Source organism: Bombina bombina, chromosome 7 (genome assembly GCF_027579735.1).
Source record: "Bombina bombina isolate aBomBom1 chromosome 7, aBomBom1.pri, whole genome shotgun sequence".
Lineage (NCBI taxonomy): Eukaryota > Metazoa > Chordata > Amphibia > Anura > Bombinatoridae > Bombina > Bombina bombina.
In genome coordinates this window covers 425,942,236-425,961,565 of record NC_069505.1, presented here as the reverse complement: position 1 = coordinate 425,961,565, position 19,330 = coordinate 425,942,236, and the positions used below count along the sequence as shown (strand labels likewise).

General features: G+C 43.5%; 1 protein-coding gene across 1 annotated transcript in view; it reads left to right on the top strand.

Moving 5' to 3' along the window:
* The window catches only part of RANGAP1 (Ran GTPase activating protein 1), a 126,302-nt gene that overhangs the window by 73,290 nt on the left and 33,682 nt on the right, over positions 1-19,330 (top strand). The window contains exons 13-14 of the mRNA XM_053721293.1: positions 3,640-3,742; positions 3,830-3,918. Of these exons, the coding sequence (XP_053577268.1) occupies positions 3,640-3,742; positions 3,830-3,918 (192 nt within the window). The remainder of the gene's footprint in view (positions 1-3,639; positions 3,743-3,829; positions 3,919-19,330) is intronic.

The window sequence follows — 19,330 nt, the reverse complement described above, 5'->3', positions numbered from 1 at the left end:
GTAGAAGATCTACTCAAGATGGGAGTGATATATCCAGTGCCAATTACAGAACAAGGACTGGGTTTTTACTCAAACCTGTTTGTGGTTCCCAAAAAGGAAGGAACTTTCAGACCAATCCTGGATCTAAAAATTCTAAACAAATTCCTCAGAGTTCCATCCTTCAAGATGGAGACCATTCGGTTAATCTTACCGATGATCCAGGAAGGTCAATATATGACTACCGTGGATCTAAAGGATGCGTACCTTCATATTCCTATCCACAAAGATCACCATCAGTTCCTAAGGTTCGCTTTTCTGGACAAGCATTACCAGTTCGTGGCCCTTCCCTTCGGGTTGGCCACCGCTCCCAGAATTTTCACAAAGGTGCTAGGGTCCCTTCTAGTGGTACTAAGACCGCGGGGCATTGCAGTAGCACCCTATCTGGACGACATCTTAATACAGGTGTCGTCTTTTCTCAGAGCCAAGGCTCATACGGATATTGTTCTGGCCTTTCTAAGGTCTCACGGGTGGAAGGTGAACACCGAAAAAAGTTCTCTGTTCCCGCTCATAAGGGTTCCCTTCCTGGGAACATTAATAGACTCGGTAGAAATGAAAATATTTCTGACGGAGGTCAGAAGGTTAAAGCTTCTAAGCACTTGCCGATCTCTTTATTCCATTCCTCGGCCATCTGTAGCTCAGTGCATGGAGGTAATCGGATTAATGGTAGCAGCAATGGACGTACTCCCTTTTGCTCAAATTCATCTCAGGCCACTGCAATTGTGCATGCTCAAACAGTGGAATGGGGATTATGCAGATTTGTCTCCTCAAATCTAACTGGACCAGAAAACCAGAGATTCTCTTCTCTGGTGGTTGTCTCAGGATCACCTGTCTCAGGGAATGTGCTTCTGCAGACCGGAGTGGATCATCGTAACGAACGACGCCAGTCTGTTAGGCTGGGGCGCGGTCTGGGGCTCCTTGAAAGCTCAGGGCCTATCGTCTCGGGAAGAGTCTCTTCTCCCGATAAACATTTTGGAACTGAGAGCGATATTCAATACGCTCCAGGTATGGCCTCAGCTAGCGGCGGCCAAGTTCATCAGATTTCAGTCGGACAACATCACGACTGTAGCATACATCAATTATCAGGGAGGAACAAAGAGTTCCTTAGCGATGAAGGAAGTAACCAAGATAATCAGGTGGGTGGAGGATCACTCTTGCCACCTATCTGCAATTCACATCCCAGGAGTAGACAACTGGGAAGCGGATTTCCTAAGTCGTCAGACTTTTCACCCGGGGGAGTGGGAACTCCACCCGGAGGTATTTGCTCAGCTGACTCAGCTTTTGGGCATTCCAGAGTTGGATCTGATGGCGTCCCGTCAGAACACCAAACTTCCTCTTTACGGGTCCAGGGATCCCAAGGCGGCATTGATAGATGCTCTAGTAGCGCCTTGGTCCTTCAATCTGGCCTATGTCTTTCCACCATTTCCCCTTCTTCCTCGGCTGATAGCCAGAATCAAACAGGAGAAGGCCTCGGTAATTCTGATAGCGCCTGCGTGGCCACGCAGGACTTGATATGCAGATCTAGTGGACATGTCATCTGTTCCACCATGGACACTGCCAATGAGGCAGGATCTTCTAATACAGGGTCCATTCAAGCATCCAAATCTAGTTTCTCTGCAGCTGACTGCTTGGAGATTTAACGCTTAATTCTATCCAAGCGTGGGTTCTCTGAATCAGTCATAGATACTCTGATCCAAGCTAGAAAACCTGTCACCAGGAAAATTTACCATAAGATATGGCGGAAATATCTTTGTTGGTGTGAATCCAAGGGTTACTCGTGGAGTAAGATTAGGATTCCAAGGATATTGTCTTTTCTCCAAGACGGATTGGAGAAAGGTTTATCAGCTAGTTCCTTAAAGGGGCAGATATTCGCTCTGTCGATCCTTTTACACAAGCGTCTGGCAGAAGTACCAGATGTTCAAGCGTTTGTACAGGCGTTAGTCAGAATCAAGCCTGTCTATAAACCTGTGGCTCCTCCATGGAGTCTAAATTTAGTTCTTTCAGTTCTTCAAGGGGTTCCGTTTGAACCTTTACATTCCATAGATATTAAGTTATTATCTTGGAAAGTTTTGTTTTTGGTAGCTATATCTTCTGCTCGAAGAGTTTCAGAATTGTCTGCTTTGCAGTGTAATTCACCCTATATCTGGTGTTCCATGCAGATAAGGTAGTTTTGCGTACCAAACTTGGTTTTCTTCCTAAAGTTGTTTCTAATAAGAACATTAACCAGGAAATCGTTGTTCCTTCCTTGTGTCCTAATCCAGCTTCTAAGAAGGAACGGCTTTTACACAATCTTGATGTGGTTCGTGCTTTGAAATTCTATTTACAAGCAACTAAGGATTTCAGACAAACATCATCTTTGTTTGTTGTCTATTCTGGTAAGAGGAGAGGTCAAAAAGCGACGGCTACCTCTCTTTCCTTCTGGTTGAAAAGCATCATCCGATTGGCTTATGAGACGGCTGGGCAGCAGCCTCCTGAACGAATTACAGCTCATTCCACCAGAGCTGTGGCTTCCACTTGGGCCTTCAAGAATGAGGCTTCTGTTGAACAGATTTGTAAGGCAGCGACTTGGTCTTCACTGCATACTTTTGCCAAATTTTACAAATTCGATACTTTTGCTTCTTCGGAGGCTATTTTTGGGAGAAAGGTTTTGCAAGCAGTGGTGCCTTCCATTTAGGTTACCTGTCTTGTTCCCTCCCTTCATCCGTGTCCTAAAGCTTTGGTATTGGTATCCCACAAGTAAGGATCAATCCGTGGACTGGATACACCTTGCAAGAGAAAACAGAATTTATGCTTACCTGATAAATTACTTTCTCTTGCGGTGTATCCAGTCCACGGCCCGTCCTGGCAATTAAGTCAGGTTAAAATTTATTGTGTAAACTACAGTCACCACTGCACCCTATGGTTTCTCCTTTTTCTCCTAACCGTCGGTCGAATGACTGGGGGGCGGAGCCAGAGGGGGAGCTATATGGACAGCTCTGCTGTGTGTTCTCTTTGCCACTTCCTGTAGGGAATGAGAATATCCCACAAGTAAGGATGAATCCGTGGACTGGATACACCGCAAGAGAAAGTAATTTATCAGGTAAGCATAAATTCTGTTTTTTCTTCATTTCCCTTCAGTCGAATGACTGGGGTTGTGGGAAGGGACGTAATACTTAACAGCTTTGCTGTGGTGCTCTTTGCCACCTCCTGCTGGCCAGGAGTAATATTCCCCACAGTAATTGATGAAGCCGTGGACTCCCCATATCCCGAAAGAAAGAAATTTATCAGGTAAGCATACATTTTTGTTTTTAATGATAAAGAATGATTCGTCCAAAAAAAATTGTTTGTGCTTTTGACCCCAGAATATTTTTGATATAATGCTTCAAGTTGCTGTTTTAAGCTTCAGGGCTAAGATATATTTCTCTGTAGTTTAACACACCTGCTTTTGTGTACAGTCTGAGCACATTGCTCCCTTCCTGCTTTCTCATTGTTACCTATTCTCTGTTGTGTATAGCTGTAAACGCAGGAAACTTCATGTAGCTCTCTGTCATGCTTTACTACAGTCACTTCATCTTCTGCTGTCAATTACTCTAACACATGCATAAACTCATCTCTGACTTTTAGACTGATGTCACAGACACTGAAAAAGTGGTCAGAGCATTTATCCAGATCTCTTCGGTGTACAGGGAAGATATTACAGTGAAGACAGCAGTTGAGGAGACTGCAGGTAAGTGACCACTGTTTTTATATATATATATATATATATATATATCTCTCCTCCTTATTTGCTGATTTATTTTTCTTATATTACAAGATTGCCTGATGAAGAAAGCCTTTGACAACTCCGGTTTCCAGCCTGATTTATTTGTCAATAGTCTTATTGTGCACATGGGTCTCCTAAAGGTAAAGTGTCTATATATATCTTTCACTTCACCAGTGGGGTTGTCATCCCAAACACTGTTTTAGTATTGATGTACTGGGAGTGTCAGAGAGAAGTAAATAAAGTAGTAATCTTAGGGAACCCCTGGGAAAGTGTGTTCAATAAGCAAAAGCTGGCACTGGATGGTCATCAAACACTGAACTGATCATTAAAGAGGATAAGAAAAAACACTTTCTCAAGGCTACCCACTTATCCAGTTTATTGGGAGACACAAGTGGACTACATAAACAGGGTTTCATTAGATAATTTTACATACAGAGTCATTATTTATTTTGTAAGCTACTTTGCACCTATTTTATCTCTTGTTCAATGCTTGTTGCACAAAATAAGATTTCTTTCCAATGGCATGGAGAGTCCACAAATCCATTCTAATTACTAGTGGGAATTCAACTCCTGGCCACCAGGAGGAGGCAAAGAACACCCCAGCAGAGCTGTTAAGTATCACTCCTACTTCCCATAAGCCCCCAGTAATTCTTTGCCTTATACATCGGGAGGCTATGTGAAGATGGTGTCTGAAGATATTAATCCTTTAATGGTTACTTGTCCCTGCAAGCAAGGATTGGGGCTAATCTGTGTCCATGTAATCCTCTTTAGTAAGAGTAATATGGTGGCTTTTAGAAGTTGGAAGACTGCGAGGTAGTCTTTGCTTACCTTCCAACATTTATGCTACCCCTATATAGAAAACCAGGGTTGGTTACTCTGTTTTTCTTTTTCTACAGGTCCCTGTTAGCGGTCGGATGAGGCTTTCAGACCTACAGCTGCTGTGACTGCTCCACAGCAGAAGACCCTGGAGGATAAGTTCTTATATATATTTCACAGGATAAGAAATAGCATGGAGCAGTACTAGGATAATCAGGGACTTAGTGAGACCTGCTACCTTAAGAAGGGGATTGTATATTTCATATATATATATATATATATATATATATATATATATATATATATATATATATATATATATATATATATATATATATATATATATATATATATATATATATATATATATATATATATATATATATATATATATATATACACACACGCTGTTTTTGGATATATTGCGGCTGAGCAGCTATCTGGCTTTCTGCCAGGGACAGGGATGTTGCCGCTCCATTGCTGGACAATTTTACAGACAAGCCCAGGATTTATGGTGTGTGAGGATTGGGTGTCATGGCGACATTATCTTTCCCTCCTTCTATCCCTACATGGTCCTTTATGTATTTTTAAGGTGCTTCTTTTTGTAGGGGCTCAGCTTTTATTTGTGGGTGTGTGTTTAATAACTTTATGGCGCAGCTCTGATCGTAATTGTTGTTGTGCAGTTTATGGGCTCAGGCCGTTATGCCTTTCAGGTTTACCTCCCTCTGCTAATAGCAATCGCAGCAGTGAGACTTCTTTCACACCTCACAAAGTGCACACCGCCTATCATGTGTTTTGGTAAGATTTGTGTTTGCACATATATGCAGTCACGTATCCTTAGCCGAATGAGAACCTCCTTTGTTTGCAGATTCTGTCGGCTGTGTTAATAAGGTGGCAGTGCGCTAAGTATCTACGATCCATTTTCTCTATTGGGATCTTTTTATTAGAGAAGTGTGGGATTAGAACGGTTATTGTTGTGCTCTACTCAACCTTATTCTTTATGCGGTACCTCCGTTTTCATAGAGGTTAAATCCGCAGGCTACAGTTAAGGTATATGTTCATGGTATTAGCACCATTTTGGAAATAATTAGCTATCATAGTGGTTCAGTTTCCCGCCTCGAACTGTGAAGTTTGAGCGCATTGAGTAATCTCCTTAACGGAGTATTCAGTGCGATTCTTATCGGAGTATATTTTAATTAAACTCTAGTCCTTCATAACTTCCTAGCCTTGCACATCCATGTGTGCTTTTCAATAGACTTCAAAAACATCTCTGGTAACCTTATTCTCATTCCTCTTGCATCTAAAGCCACCACCCCCGTCACTTGTGCACTCTGGAGCTCTCGCTCTGTTTGCAACAAGCTCACTTCTGTCCATGACCTCTCTATCTCCCACTCTCTCAACCTTTCTTACAGAAACCTGGCTCTCTGCTTCAGACACAGCATCCACTGCTGCACTGTCACATGGGGATCTCCACTTCAGCCACACTCCTAGGTTTTGCAATAGACAAGGAGGTGGTGTTGGTTTTTTACTTTCCTCTCCGTTGCACCTTTCAACAAATACATTCAATACAATTCATTTGAAGCACACAATTGGTTTTTCTCCCCTCTCTATACATTTTGCAGTCATATACCACCCCCCTGGCTCCTCAACTCTCACCCCTGCCCTCATTCTTGGCGACTTCAACAACCTTTTTAACAATACCACTGCCTCCTCTGCAAAACATCTTCAGCAACTCACTTTCGGCCTGTCACAATGAACTGACTCTCCTACTCACAAAGATTGTCACTCCCTCTATCTGATTTTCAGCTATCGATGCACTATCTCAAATTTCACAAACAGACATAAATTTAGCTCTTTTGCCCCTGTTGCCAAGGAAGATTTCATAATGAATGCCTCTGCCAGGCTCATCTTCCTTACACGCCTCTCTTATTCTGCTGAACCTCTCTGCCAATCCCTTCACTGGCTTCCTCTTGTCTACATGATTAAACCCAAAATCCTCACTCTGACATACAAAGCCCTCAACTGCACTGCTCCCCCCTACATTTCTGACATTGTCTCCAGATACTCTCCCTCCCGTCCCCTTCGCTCTCCTTACAATGTCCTATTCTCCTCCTCTCATTGATTCCTCACATTCCCGTTTACAGGACTTCTCTAGACTGGCTCCAATCTTGTGGAACTCCCTACCTCGCTCCACAAGACTCTCCCCTAGTTTTAACAGTTTGAAGCGCTCCCTAAAGACTCTACTATTCAGGGATGCATACAACCTACACTTAGCTTTCCTAACTCCATTGCTTTCCCCTTAAACCCCTTAGAATGTAAGCCTATGAGCCCATCTGTTTTGGAGATCTCCTTCCTTCATAAGAGCTGACTAAAACATTGCAACTCTCAGCAGGGCCCTTTACCCATCTGATCCTTATAAATTATATCTTGTATACCGCCTATGTTTATAGCGCTGCAGAATCTGTTGGCACTCTACAAGTGGAAGGATGGAAGAGGAATAGGAGGAGGAGGAGAAGGAATAGGAGGAGGAGGAGAAGGAATAGGAGGAGGAGGAGAAGGAATAGGAGGAGGAGGAGAAGGAATAGGAGGAGGAGGAGAAGGAATAGGAGGAGGAGGAGAAGGAATAGGAGGAGGAGGAGAAGGAATAGGAGGAGGAGGAGAAGGAATAGGAGGAGGAGGAGAAGGAAGAGGAGGAGGAGGAGAAGGAAGAGGAGGAGGAGGAGAAGGAAGAGGAGGAGGAGAAGGAATAGGAGGAGGAGGAGAAGGAATAGGAGGAGGAGGAGAAGGAATAGGAGGAGGAGGAGAAGGAATAGGAGGAGGAGGAGAAGGAATAGGAGGAGGAGGAGAAGGAATAGGAGGAGGAGGAGAAGGAATAGGAGGAGGAGGAGAAGGAATAGGAGGAGGAGGAGAAGGAATAGGAGGAGGAGGAGAAGGAATAGGAGGAGGAGGAGAAGGAATAGGAGGAGGAGACGGAATAGGAGGCGGAGGAGGAGGAGACGGAATAGGAGGAAGCGGAGGAGGAGACGGAGGAGGAATAGGAGGCGGCGGCGGAGGAGGAATAGGAGGCGGAGGAAGGAATAGGAGGAAATAGGAATAGGAGGAGAAGGAATAGGAATAGGAGGAGGAGGGCTGACTTCCTGTGGGAGGAGCGTGGTGCGTGCTCAAGCTCACCTGTGTGTGGAGCGAAAAATTTCTAGCTCCCCAGCCACAGAGCCTTATTGCGGGGGAGAAAGCTATGTACCCTGCCGGAGTAGAATAAGTGGTAGAAGGAAGTCCTCTGTTTCCCAACAGGCTGGATGGGACCAGCCACAAATAAAAGTCTCTGACTAAGGGGACCAAGGAACCGGTGGCAAAGCAGGAAAAGTAAATACCCGATTGTCTGAAACATACCGCCTGAAACAAAGACAAAGACCGCACTGGGTGAAAGTGACATTTCATGCACGCAGCTGAGAGTGGAGGACGCTGCCCAGGGGGAGAGGTGTCTCAACCGGGACAGCGCAGCTACAGGTCAGCGTAGCGGTGCAAGCGGAGTGAGTCCTGTGGACAGATAGCTCCCATCAGTGAGAAGGAGTTGGGGTCTACAAGACGGTACCTACCGGGCATACAGAAGGCGGACACTCGGAACCGGCACAAGGGACTAGTCTTCTTACCCCCCCCCCCCTCGTAAGTAGGCGCGCCTGTCTGACGTCACGTCCGAGCGTCGAAGTGCTCGTAGAGGCGGGGTGGCATTGCAGCGAGCCACAGAGTCGTGAGAGTGCCAGGCTCCCCTGTGGGAGAGGAGGACGCCGGAGGCCTGTACATCCTAAGCCGTGAAGACTCAGGGGGGGTAAGTAAAATAATCTGCTGAGGTGCAGAGTTTGTGCCGGGGTGGAAGCTGTTTTGCTGTAGGAAACTGTGAAGGTTAAAAGTTGTGTAGAGAAAGACATACTACCTGCCACTCAGCACAGAAAGTGTTAGTATCAGGGAAGCAAGTAGAGCAACGATGTTGGCAGTAGAGGCAAATCTAATGGAGAAACGTAATACGGTTGTTTGGGTCCTCAGTGCTGTAAAAAACAGAGCATTTTTGACTGCCCGCCAGACACAGAAGGATCTATGGTGAACTTGTTTTTCAGGTTATGTTATCTTCCCTGGCCCTCCTCTCTACAGTTTATATAAAGGGAGATTGGAAACTTTAAAGAGCAAGGAGAGGGCATAAGTTTATAGCCTAAGGAAAAGGGGCACAGAACACTGAACTTTGGGTTTGAGCTTTCTGAGAATTTTTACCAAAGGGTGCCTGAAAAATAGCTACAACAGGCCGGGCCAAAACACGTGACCACTGGTCACTGGTCCGAATCTGGGACTCATTGCTAAAAGACTGTCTCGAGATATGTAATCACCTAAACAGGGTCATGTATTGGTGAAAAAGAAAGAAAAAAAAAAGCTTTTTTTCCCCTTTTAATCTGTATTCTAGGATACAGTTGAACTGCTTTAATCGAGTGCATATGGTATTTAGTAGAGTGTTTTTCTATTTCTCTTTTTCTCCTGTTAAGTGTAGTCAGTCCACGGGTCATCCATTACTTATGGGATTATAACTCCTCCCTAACAGGAAGTGCAAGAGGATCACCCAAGCAGAGCTGCTATATAGCTCCTCCCCCCTACGTCATATCCAGTCATTCTCTTGCACCTAACTAATAGATAGGATGTGTGAGAGGAGTGTGGTTATTAAATTTAGTTTTTATTTCTTCAATCAAAAGTTTGTTGTTTTAAACAGCACCGGAGTGTGTTGTTTTTTCTCAGGCAGTATTAGAAGAAGAATCTACCTGAGTTTTTGTGTATGATCTTAGCGGACGTAACTAAGATCCATTTGCTGTTCTCGGCCATTCTGAGGAGTGAGGTAACTTCAGAACAGGGGACAGCGGGCAGGGTTCACCTGCAAAGAGGTATGTTGCAGTATATTATTTTCTAAGGAATGGAATTGACTGAGAAAATACTGCTAATACCAATATAATGTAAGTGCAGCCTTAAATGCAGTAGTAGCAACTGGTATCAGGCTGTTATGTATGTATGTTGGCACTAAGTATTTCTGGGGAATGGCACTTCACTAAGAAAATACTGTATACATTTAACTTATAGCCTTTCTGCAGTGATAGCGACTAGCAACAGGCTTTTATTATCATTTCATATATTTAAAACGTTTACTGGCAGGTTAATCGTTTTTTCTCTCTGAGGTACTTGGTGAAAAATTTATGGGCATTATTTTCCACTTGGCTGTCGTTTATTTTGAGTAAAATCAGTTTACTGAGCTTCCCCACTGCTGTATTATGAGTGGGAGGGGCCTATTTTGGCTCTTTTACTACGCATCAAAAATTCAGTCAGTCTTCCTTATTCTCCCTGCATGATCCAGGACGTCTCTACAGAGCTCAGGGGTCTCCAAATCTAGTTTGAGGGAGGTAATCACTCACAGCAGACCTGTGAGACTGTGCTTTAAAAACGTATATATTTTATTTGTTATTCGTTTTTTTGGTATTAAGGGATTAATAATCCATTTGCTAATGGGTACATTCCTTTGCTAAATTAATGCATTTCATGTGAAAAATTGATTGCTATAACTAAACCGGTTCATTGTTATCTCAATGTGAGTTTTTTTTTTGTGTGCTTCTTAAAGGCACAGTAACGTTTTTTATTTTTTGCTTGTAAATTCATTTGAAAAGTATTTTCCAAGCTTGCTAGTCTAATTGCTAGTTTGTTTAAACATGTCTGACACAGAGGAATCTCTTTGTGCAATATGTTCAAAGGCCAATGTGGAGCCCAATAGAAATTTATGTACTAATTGCATTGATGCTACTTTAAATAAAAGCCAATCTGTACATGTTAAGAAAAATTCACCAGACAACGAGGGGGAAGTTATGCTGACTAACTTGCCTCACATGTCAGTACCTGCATCTCCCGCTCAGGAGGTGCGTGATATTGTAACGCCAAGTACATCAGGGCGGCCATTACAAATCACTTTACAAGACATGGCTAATGTTATGACTGAAGTTTTATCTAAATTACCAGAACTTAGGGGTAAACGAGACCACTCTGGGGTGAGAACAGAGTGCGCTGATAATGCTAGGGCCATGTCTGATACTGCGTCACAACTTGCAGAACATGAAGACGGAGAGCTTCATTCTGTGGGTGACGGATCTGATCCAAATAAACTGGATTCAGACATTTCAAATTTTAAATTTAAGCTTGAGAACCTCCGTGTATTACTAGGGGAGGTGTTAGCGGCTCTGAATGATTGTAACACGGTTGCAATCCCAGAGAAAATATGTAGGTTGGATAAATATTTTGCGGTACCGACGTGTACTGACGTTTTTCCTATACCTAAAAGACTTACTGAAATTGTTAACAAGGAGTGGGATAGACCCGGTGTGCCTTTCTCACCCCCTCCTATATTCAGAAATTTTTTTCCAATAGACGCCACCACACGGGACTTATGGCAAACGGTCCCTAAGGTGGAGGGAGCAGTTTCTAATTTAGCTAAGCGTACCACTATCCCGGTGGAGGATAGCTGTGCCTTTTCAGATCCAATGGATAAAAAGTTAGAGGGTTACCTTAAGAAAATGTTTGTTCAACAAGGTTTTATATTGCAACCCCTTGCATGCATTGCGCCTGTCACGGCTGCGGCGGCATTCTGGTTTGAGTCTCTGGAAGAGACTCTTGACACAGCTCCATTGGATGAGATTACACACAAGCTTAAAGCCCTTAAGCTAGCTAATTCATTTATTTCTGATGCCGTAGTACATTTAACTAAACTTACGGCTAAGAATTCCGGATTCGCCATTCAGGCGCGCAGAGCGCTGTGGCTAAAATCCTGGTCAGCTGATGTGACTTCTAAATCTAAATTGCTTAACATATCTTTCAAAGGGCAGACATTATTCGGGCCCGGTTTGAAAGAAATTATCGCTGACATTACTGGAGGTAAGGGCCATGCCCTGCCTCAAGACAGAGCCAAACCAAGGGCTAGACAGTCTAATTTTCGTGCCTTTCGTAACTTCAAGGCAGGAGCAGCATCAACTTCCTCTGCTCCAAAGCAGGAAGGAACCGTTGCTCGCTTCAGACAGGGCTGGAAACCTAACCAGACCTGGAACAAGGGCAAGCAGGCCAGAAAACCTGCTGCTGCCCCTAAGACAGCATGAAGTGAGGGCCCCCAATCCGGAAACGGATCTAGTAGGGGGCAGAATTTCTCTCTTCGTCCAGGCTTGGGCAAGAGATGTCCAGGATCCCTGGGCGTTGGAGATCATATCTCAGGGATATCTTCTGGACTTCAAAACTTCTCCTCCAAAAGGGAGATTTCATCTTTCAAGGTTGTCAACAAACCAGATAAAGAAAGAGGCGTTTCTACGCTGTGTACAAGATCTTTTACTAATGGGAGTGATCCACCCGGTTCCGCGGTCGGAACACGGACAAGGGTTTTACTCAAATCTGTTTGTGGTTCCCAAGAAAGAAGGAACCTTCAGACCAATCTTGGATTTAAAGATCCTAAGAGTTCCATCGTTCAAAATGGAAACTATTCGGACAATCTTACCCATGATCCAAAAGGGTCAGTACATGACCACAGTGGATTTAAAGGATGCCTACCTTCACATACCGATTCACAAAGATCATTACCTGTATCTAAGGTTTGCTTTCCTAGACAGGCATTACCAGTTTGTAGCTCTTCCCTTCGGGTTAGCTACTGCTCCAAGAATCTTTACAAAGGTTCTGGGTTCTCTTCTGGCGGTACTAAGACCGCGAGGAATATCGGTAGCTCCGTACCTAGACGACATTCTGATACAAGCGTCAAGTTTCCAAACTGCCAAGTCTCATACAGAGTTAGTACTGGCATTTCTAAGGTCACATGGGTGGAAAGTGAACGAAGAAAAGAGTTCTCTATTGCCACTCACAAGAGTTCCCTTCTTAGGGACTCTTATAGATTCTGTAGAAATGAAAATTTATCTGACAGAGGTCAGGTTAACAAAACTTCTAAATGCTTGCCGGGTCCTTCATTCCATTCCACACCCATCAGTGGCTCAATGCATGGAGGTAATCGGCTTAATGGTAGCGGCAATGGACATAGTACCCTTTGCACGCCTGCATCTCAGACCACTGCAATTGTGCATGCTAAGTCAGTGGAATGCGGATTACTCAGATTTGTCCCCTATGCTGAATCTGGATCAAGAGACCAGAAATTCTCTTCTATGGTGGCTCTCTCGGCCACATCTATCCAAGGGGATGCCCTTCAGCAGGCCAGATTGGACGATTATAACAACAGACGCCAGCCTGATAGGTTGGGGCGCTGTCTGGAATTCCCTGAAGACTCGGGGATCTTGGACTCAGGAGGAGAGTTTCCTTCCCATAAATATTCTGGAATTAAGAGCAGTTTTCAATGCCCTTCTGGCTTGGCCTCAGTTAGCAACTCTGAGGTTCATCAGGTTTCAGTCGGACAACATCACGACTGTGGCTTACATCAACCATCAGGGAGGGACAAGGAGTTCCCTAGCAATGATGGAAGTCTCAAAGATAATTCACTGGGCAGAGTCTCACTCTTGCCACCTATCCGCGATCCACATCCCAGGCGTGGAGAACTGGGAAGCGGATTATCTATGTCGCCAGACTTTTCATCCGGGGGAGTGGGAACTTCATCCGGAGGTCTTTGCCCAAATACTTCGGCGTTGGGGCAAACCAGATCTGGATCTCATGGCGTCTCGCCAGAACGCCAAACTTCCTTATTACGGATCCAGGTCCAGAGACCCGGTAGCGGTTCTGATAGATGCTCTGACAGCACCTTGGGTCTTCAACATAGCTTATGTGTTTCCACCCTTCCCGATGCTTCCTCGATTGATTGCCAGGATCAAACAGGAGAGAGCATCGGTGATTCTAATAGCGCCTGCGTGGCCACGCAGGACCTGGTATGCAGACCTAGTGGACATGTCGTCCTGTCCACCATGGTCTCTACCTCTGAGACAGGACCTTCTGAGGCTGACTGCATGGAGATTGAACGCTTGATTCTATCAAAGCGTGGATTCTCGGAGTCAGTGATTGATACCTTGATACAGGCTAGGAAGCCTGTTACCAGGAAAATTTACCATAAAATATGGCGCAAATACTTGCATTGGTGCGAATCCAAGAGTTACTCATGGAGTAAGGTTAGGATTCCTAGGATATTGTCTTTTCTACAAGAAGGTTTAGAAAAGGGTTTATCCGCTAGTTCGTTAAAGGGACAAATCTCAGCTTTGTCCATCCTTTTACTCAAACGTCTGTCAGAAGTTCCAGACGTTCAGGCTTTTTGTCAGGCTTTGGCCAGGATTAAGCCTGTGTTTAAAACTGTTGCTCCGCCATGGAGCTTAAACTTAGTAGTTAACGTTTTACAGGGTGTTCCGTTTGAACCCCTTCATTCCATTGATATCAAGCTGTTATCTTGGAAAGTTCTGTTTTTAATGGCTATTTCCTCGGCTCGAAGAGTCTCTGAGTTATCTGCCTTACATTGTGATTCTCCTTATCTGATTTTCCATTCAGACAAGGTAGTTCTGCGTACTAAACCTGGGTTCTTACCTAAGGTAGTCACTAACAGGAATATCAATCAAGAGATTGTTGTTCCTTCATTGTGCCCTAATCCTTCCTCAAAGAAGGAACGACTTCTGGACAATCTGGACGTTGTCCGTGCCCTGAAATTTTATTTGCAGGCAACTAAAGATTTTCGACAAACTTCTTCCCTGTTTGTTGTCTATTCTGGACAGAGGAGAGGTCAAAAGGCTTCGGCCACCTCTCTCTCCTTCTGGCTTCGTAGTATAATACGTTTAGCCTATGAGACTGCTGGACAGCAGCCTCCTGAAAGAATTACAGCTCATTCTACCAGAGCTGTGGCTTCCACTTGGGCCTTTAAAAATGAGGCCTCTGTTGAACAGATTTGCAAGGCTGCGACTTGGTCTTCACTTCACACTTTTTCCAAATTTTCCAAATTTGACCCTTTTGCTTCTTCGGAGGCTGTTTTTGGGAGAAAGGTTCTTCAGGCAGTGGTTCCTTCCGTATAAAGATCCTGCCTGTCCCTCCCGTCATCCGTGTACTTTTAGCTTTGGTATTGGTATCCCATAAGTAATGGATGACCCGTGGACTGACTACACTTAACAGGAGAAAACAAAATTTATGCTTACCTGATAAATTCCTTTCTCCTGTAGTGTAGTCAGTCCACGGCCTGCCCTGTTTTTTATGGCAGGTCTAAATTTTAAATTATACTCCAGTCACCACTGCACCCTATAGTTTCTCCTTTCTCGTTTGGTTTCGGTCGAATGACTGGATATGACGTAGGGGGGAGGAGCTATATAGCAGCTCTGCTTGGGTGATCCTCTTGCACTTCCTGTTAGGGAGGAGTTATAATCCCATAAGTAATGGATGACCCGTGGACTGACTACACTACAGGAGAAAGGAATTTATCAGGTAAGCATAAATTTTGTTTTTTTTATGTTTAGATTGGTAAAAGAATTTATATATATATATATATATCCTAGCAGAGACGTTTGCAGGTAGAATTGCTCTAAAGATTTAAAAATTTGCGAGGTAATATTGAGATGTATACAATACAGTGTTTTGTTTGCAGCAAAAAATGTGATCTATACTGTAGATATTTGTGATGACTTGTAAAGTTCCCAATACTAGTTCGTTTTTCTCGCTTGGCCCTGTAGTCAATTACTGCTGTTTTTTCTGCCATTCTCTCTCCTGCTTAAATTTATAAAGTATCTAGAAACTACTGTAAGGTGGGGTGAATTTAAAGTATATAGTTAAGTTTTCACACATTGTGTTAAGTTGAAAGATTGTATTTGTAAAATAATTCTATAGCTGAATTGATGGAGAAATATATCACAAACACTAAGAATAAATCCCCAGCTATGCCTCTAAAAAGGGATAAAAAACAAAAGTCCTCACAAGAGAATATCCAAGAGGCAACTTTCAGAAGCCCTGACACAAATTTAGAAGAACAGTTAACGACAAACCAGTTGGCAGATCTGATCTTGCCACAATTTGACCTGTTAAAAAGTGAGATATCAGAGCTATCAAATGAAATAAAACAATTTTCTACTAGAATTATTGAAGTAGAGTCCAGAATTTCAAATATTGAAGATAGAAACTTTAAGCAGGAGGCTGTCCTGGAGTCGCACACAGATGAGATAAAGCTATTAAGAGCAAAAATAGAGGATCTAGAGGACAGGTCCAGACGCAGCAATGTATGGGTAATTGGGCTACCAGAGTCTAGAGAATACGAGGATCTATTAACATTTAGTTCATATACACTACCGAAATTATTAGGTATACAAGTAGTGGATGGAAGCTTACAGGTAGAACGGGCACACAGGGTGGGCACAGTGAGACAGATAAAAGATGGTTGTGTTCGGCCTAGAATGGTCCTTATAAAATACTTAAACTTTCAGGATAAAGTGAAAATTATGCAGAATTATAGGAAAGTCCAAACACTCACTATAAGTACAAAACAGATACTCCTTTCTCCAACATAGGTGTGTCCGGTCCACGGCGTCATCCTTACTTGTGGGATATTCTCTTCCCCAACAGGAAATGGCAAAGAGCCCAGCAAAGCTGGTCACATGATCCCTCCTAGGCTCCGCCTTCCCCAGTCATTCTCTTTGCCGTTGTACAGTCAACATCTCCACGGAGATGGCTTAGAGTTTTTTGGTGTTTAAATGTAGTTTTTATTCTTCAATCAAGAGTTTGTTATTTTAAAATAGTGCTGGTATGTACTATTTACTCTGAAACAGAAAAGAGATGAAGATTTCTGTTTGTAAGAGGAAAATGATTTTAGCAACCGTTACTAAAATCGATGGCTGTTTCCACACAGGACTGTTGAGAGGAATTAACTTCAGTTGGGGGAAACAGTGAGCAGACTTTTGCTGCTTGAGGTATGACACATTTCTAACAAGACTATGTAATGCTGGAAGCTGTCATTTTCCCTATGGGATCCGGTAAGCCATTTTTATTACATAAGAATAAAGGGCTTCACAAGGGCTTTTCAGACTGGTAGACATTTTCTGGGCTAAAACGATTGATATATAAGCATTTTTAATACTTCATAGCTTTGAGGAATTATTTTATTCTTGGGAATTATGTAAAATAACCGGCAGGCACTGTATTGGACACCTTTTTCTCTAGGGGCTTTCCCTAATCATAGGCAGAGCCTCATTTTCGCGCCTCTATTGCGCAGTTGTTTTTGGCAAGCAAAGCAGATACCAGGGACTGTATAGGGGTTACATATAAAAACGGCTCCGGTTCCGTTATTTTAAGAGTTAAAGCTTTCAAATTTGGTGTGCAATACTTTTAAGGCTTTAAGACACTGTGGTGAAATTTTGGTGAATTTTGAACAATTCCTTCATACTTTTTCACATTTACAGTAATAAAGTGTGTTCAGTTTAAAATTTAAAGTGACAGTAACGGTTTTATTTTAAAACGTTTTTTGTACTTTGTTATCAAGTTTATGCCTGTTTAACATGTCTGAACTATCAGATAGACTGTGTTCTGTATGTGGGGAAGCCAAGGTTCCTTCTCATTTAAATAGATGTGATTTATGTGACACAAAATTTAGAGAAAATGATGCCCAAGATGATTCCTCAAGTGAGGGGAGTAAGCATGGTACTGCATCATCCCCTCCTTCGTCTACGCCAGTCTTGCCCACACAGGAGGCCCCTAGTACATCTAGTGCGCCAATACTCCTTACTATGCAACAATTAACGGCTGTAATGGATAATTCTATCAAAAACATTTTAGCCAAAATGCCCACTTATCAGCGTAAGCGCGACTGCTCTGTTTTAGAAAATACTGAAGAGCATGAGGACGCTGATGATATTGGTTCTGAAGTGCCCCTACACCAGTCTGAGGGGGCCAGGGAGGTTTTGTCTGAGGGAGAAATTTCAGATTCAGGGAAAATTTCTCAACAAACTGAACCTGATGTGTTTACATTCAAATTTAAATTGGAACATCTCCGCGCTCTGCTTAAGGAGGTGTTATCTACTCTGGATGATTGTGAGAATTTGGTCATTCCAGAGAAATTATGTAAGATGGACAAGTTCCTAGAGGTCCCGGGGCCCCCCGAAGCTTTTCCTATACCCAAGCGGGTGGCGGACATTGTAAACAAAGAATGGGAAAGGCCCGGCATACCTTTCGTCCCTCCCCCTATATTTAAGAAATTGTTTCCTATGGTCGACCCCAGAAAGGACTTATGGCAGACAGTCCCCAAGGTCGAGGGGGCGGTTTCTACTCTAAACAAACGCACCACTATACCCATAGAAGATAGTTGTGCTTTCAAAGATCCTATGGATAAAAAATTAGAGGGTTTGCTTAAAAAGATGTTTGTTCAGCAAGGTTACCTTCTACAACCAATTTCATGCATTGTTCCTGTCACTACAGCAGCGTGTTTCTGGTTCGATGAACTAGAAAAGGCGCTCAATAAAGATTCTTCTTATGAGGAGATTTTGGACAGAATTTATGCTCTCAAATTGGCTAACTCTTTCACCTTAGACGCCACTTTGCAATTGGCTAGATTAGCGGCGAAAAATTCTGGGTTTGCTATTGTGGCGCGCAGAGCGCTTTGGCTAAAATCTTGGTCAGCGGATGCGTCTTCCAAGAACAAATTGCTTAACATTCCTTTCAAGGGGAAAACGCTGTTTGGCCCTGACTTGAAAGAGATTATTTCTGATATCACTGGGGGCAAGGGCCACGCCCTTCCTCAGGATAGGTCTTTCAAGGCCAAAAATAAACCAAATTTTCGTCCCTTTCGCAGAAACGGACCAGCCCCAAGTGCTACATCCTCTAAGCAAGAGGGTAATACTTCTCAAGCCAAGCCAGCCTGGAGGCCAATGCAAGGCTGGAACAAAGGTAAGCAGGCCAAGAAACCTGCCACTGCTACCAAGACAGCATGAGATGTTGGCCCCCGATCCAGGACCGGATCTGGTGGGGGGCAGACTCTCTCTCTTCGCTCAGGCTTGGGCAAGAGATGTTCTGGATCCTTGGGCGCTGGAAATAGTCTCCCAAGGTTATCTTCTGGAATTCAAGGGGCTTCCCCCAAGGGGGAGGTTCCACAGGTCTCAATTGTCTTCAGACCACATAAAAAAACAGGCATTCTTACATTGTGTAGAAGACCTGTTAAAAATGGGAGTGATTCATCCTGTTCCAATTAGGAGAACAAGGGATGGGGTTCTACTCCAATCTGTTCATAGTTCCCAAAAAAGAGGGAACATTCAGACCAATCTTAGATCTCAAGATCCTAAACAAGTTTCTCAAGGTTCCATCGTTCAAAATGGAAACCATTCGAACAATTCTTCCTTCCATCCAGGAAGGTCAATTCATGACCACGGTGGATTTAAAGGATGCGTATCTACATATTCCTATCCACAAGGAACATCATCGGTTCCTAAGGTTCGCCTTTCTGGACAAGCATTACCAGTTTGTGGCACTTCCGTTCGGATTAGCCACTGCTCCAAGAATTTTCACAAAGGTACTGGGGTCCCTTCTAGCGGTGCTAAGACCAAGGGGCATTGCAGTAGTACCTTACTTGGACGACATTCTGATTCAAGCGTCGTCCCTTCCACAAGCAAAGGCTCACACGGACATTGTCCTGGCCTTTCTCAGATCTCACGGGTGGAAAGTGAACGTAGAAAAAAGTTCTCTATCTCCGTCAACAAGAGTTCCCTTCTTGGGAACAATAATAGACTCCTTAGAAATGAGGATTTT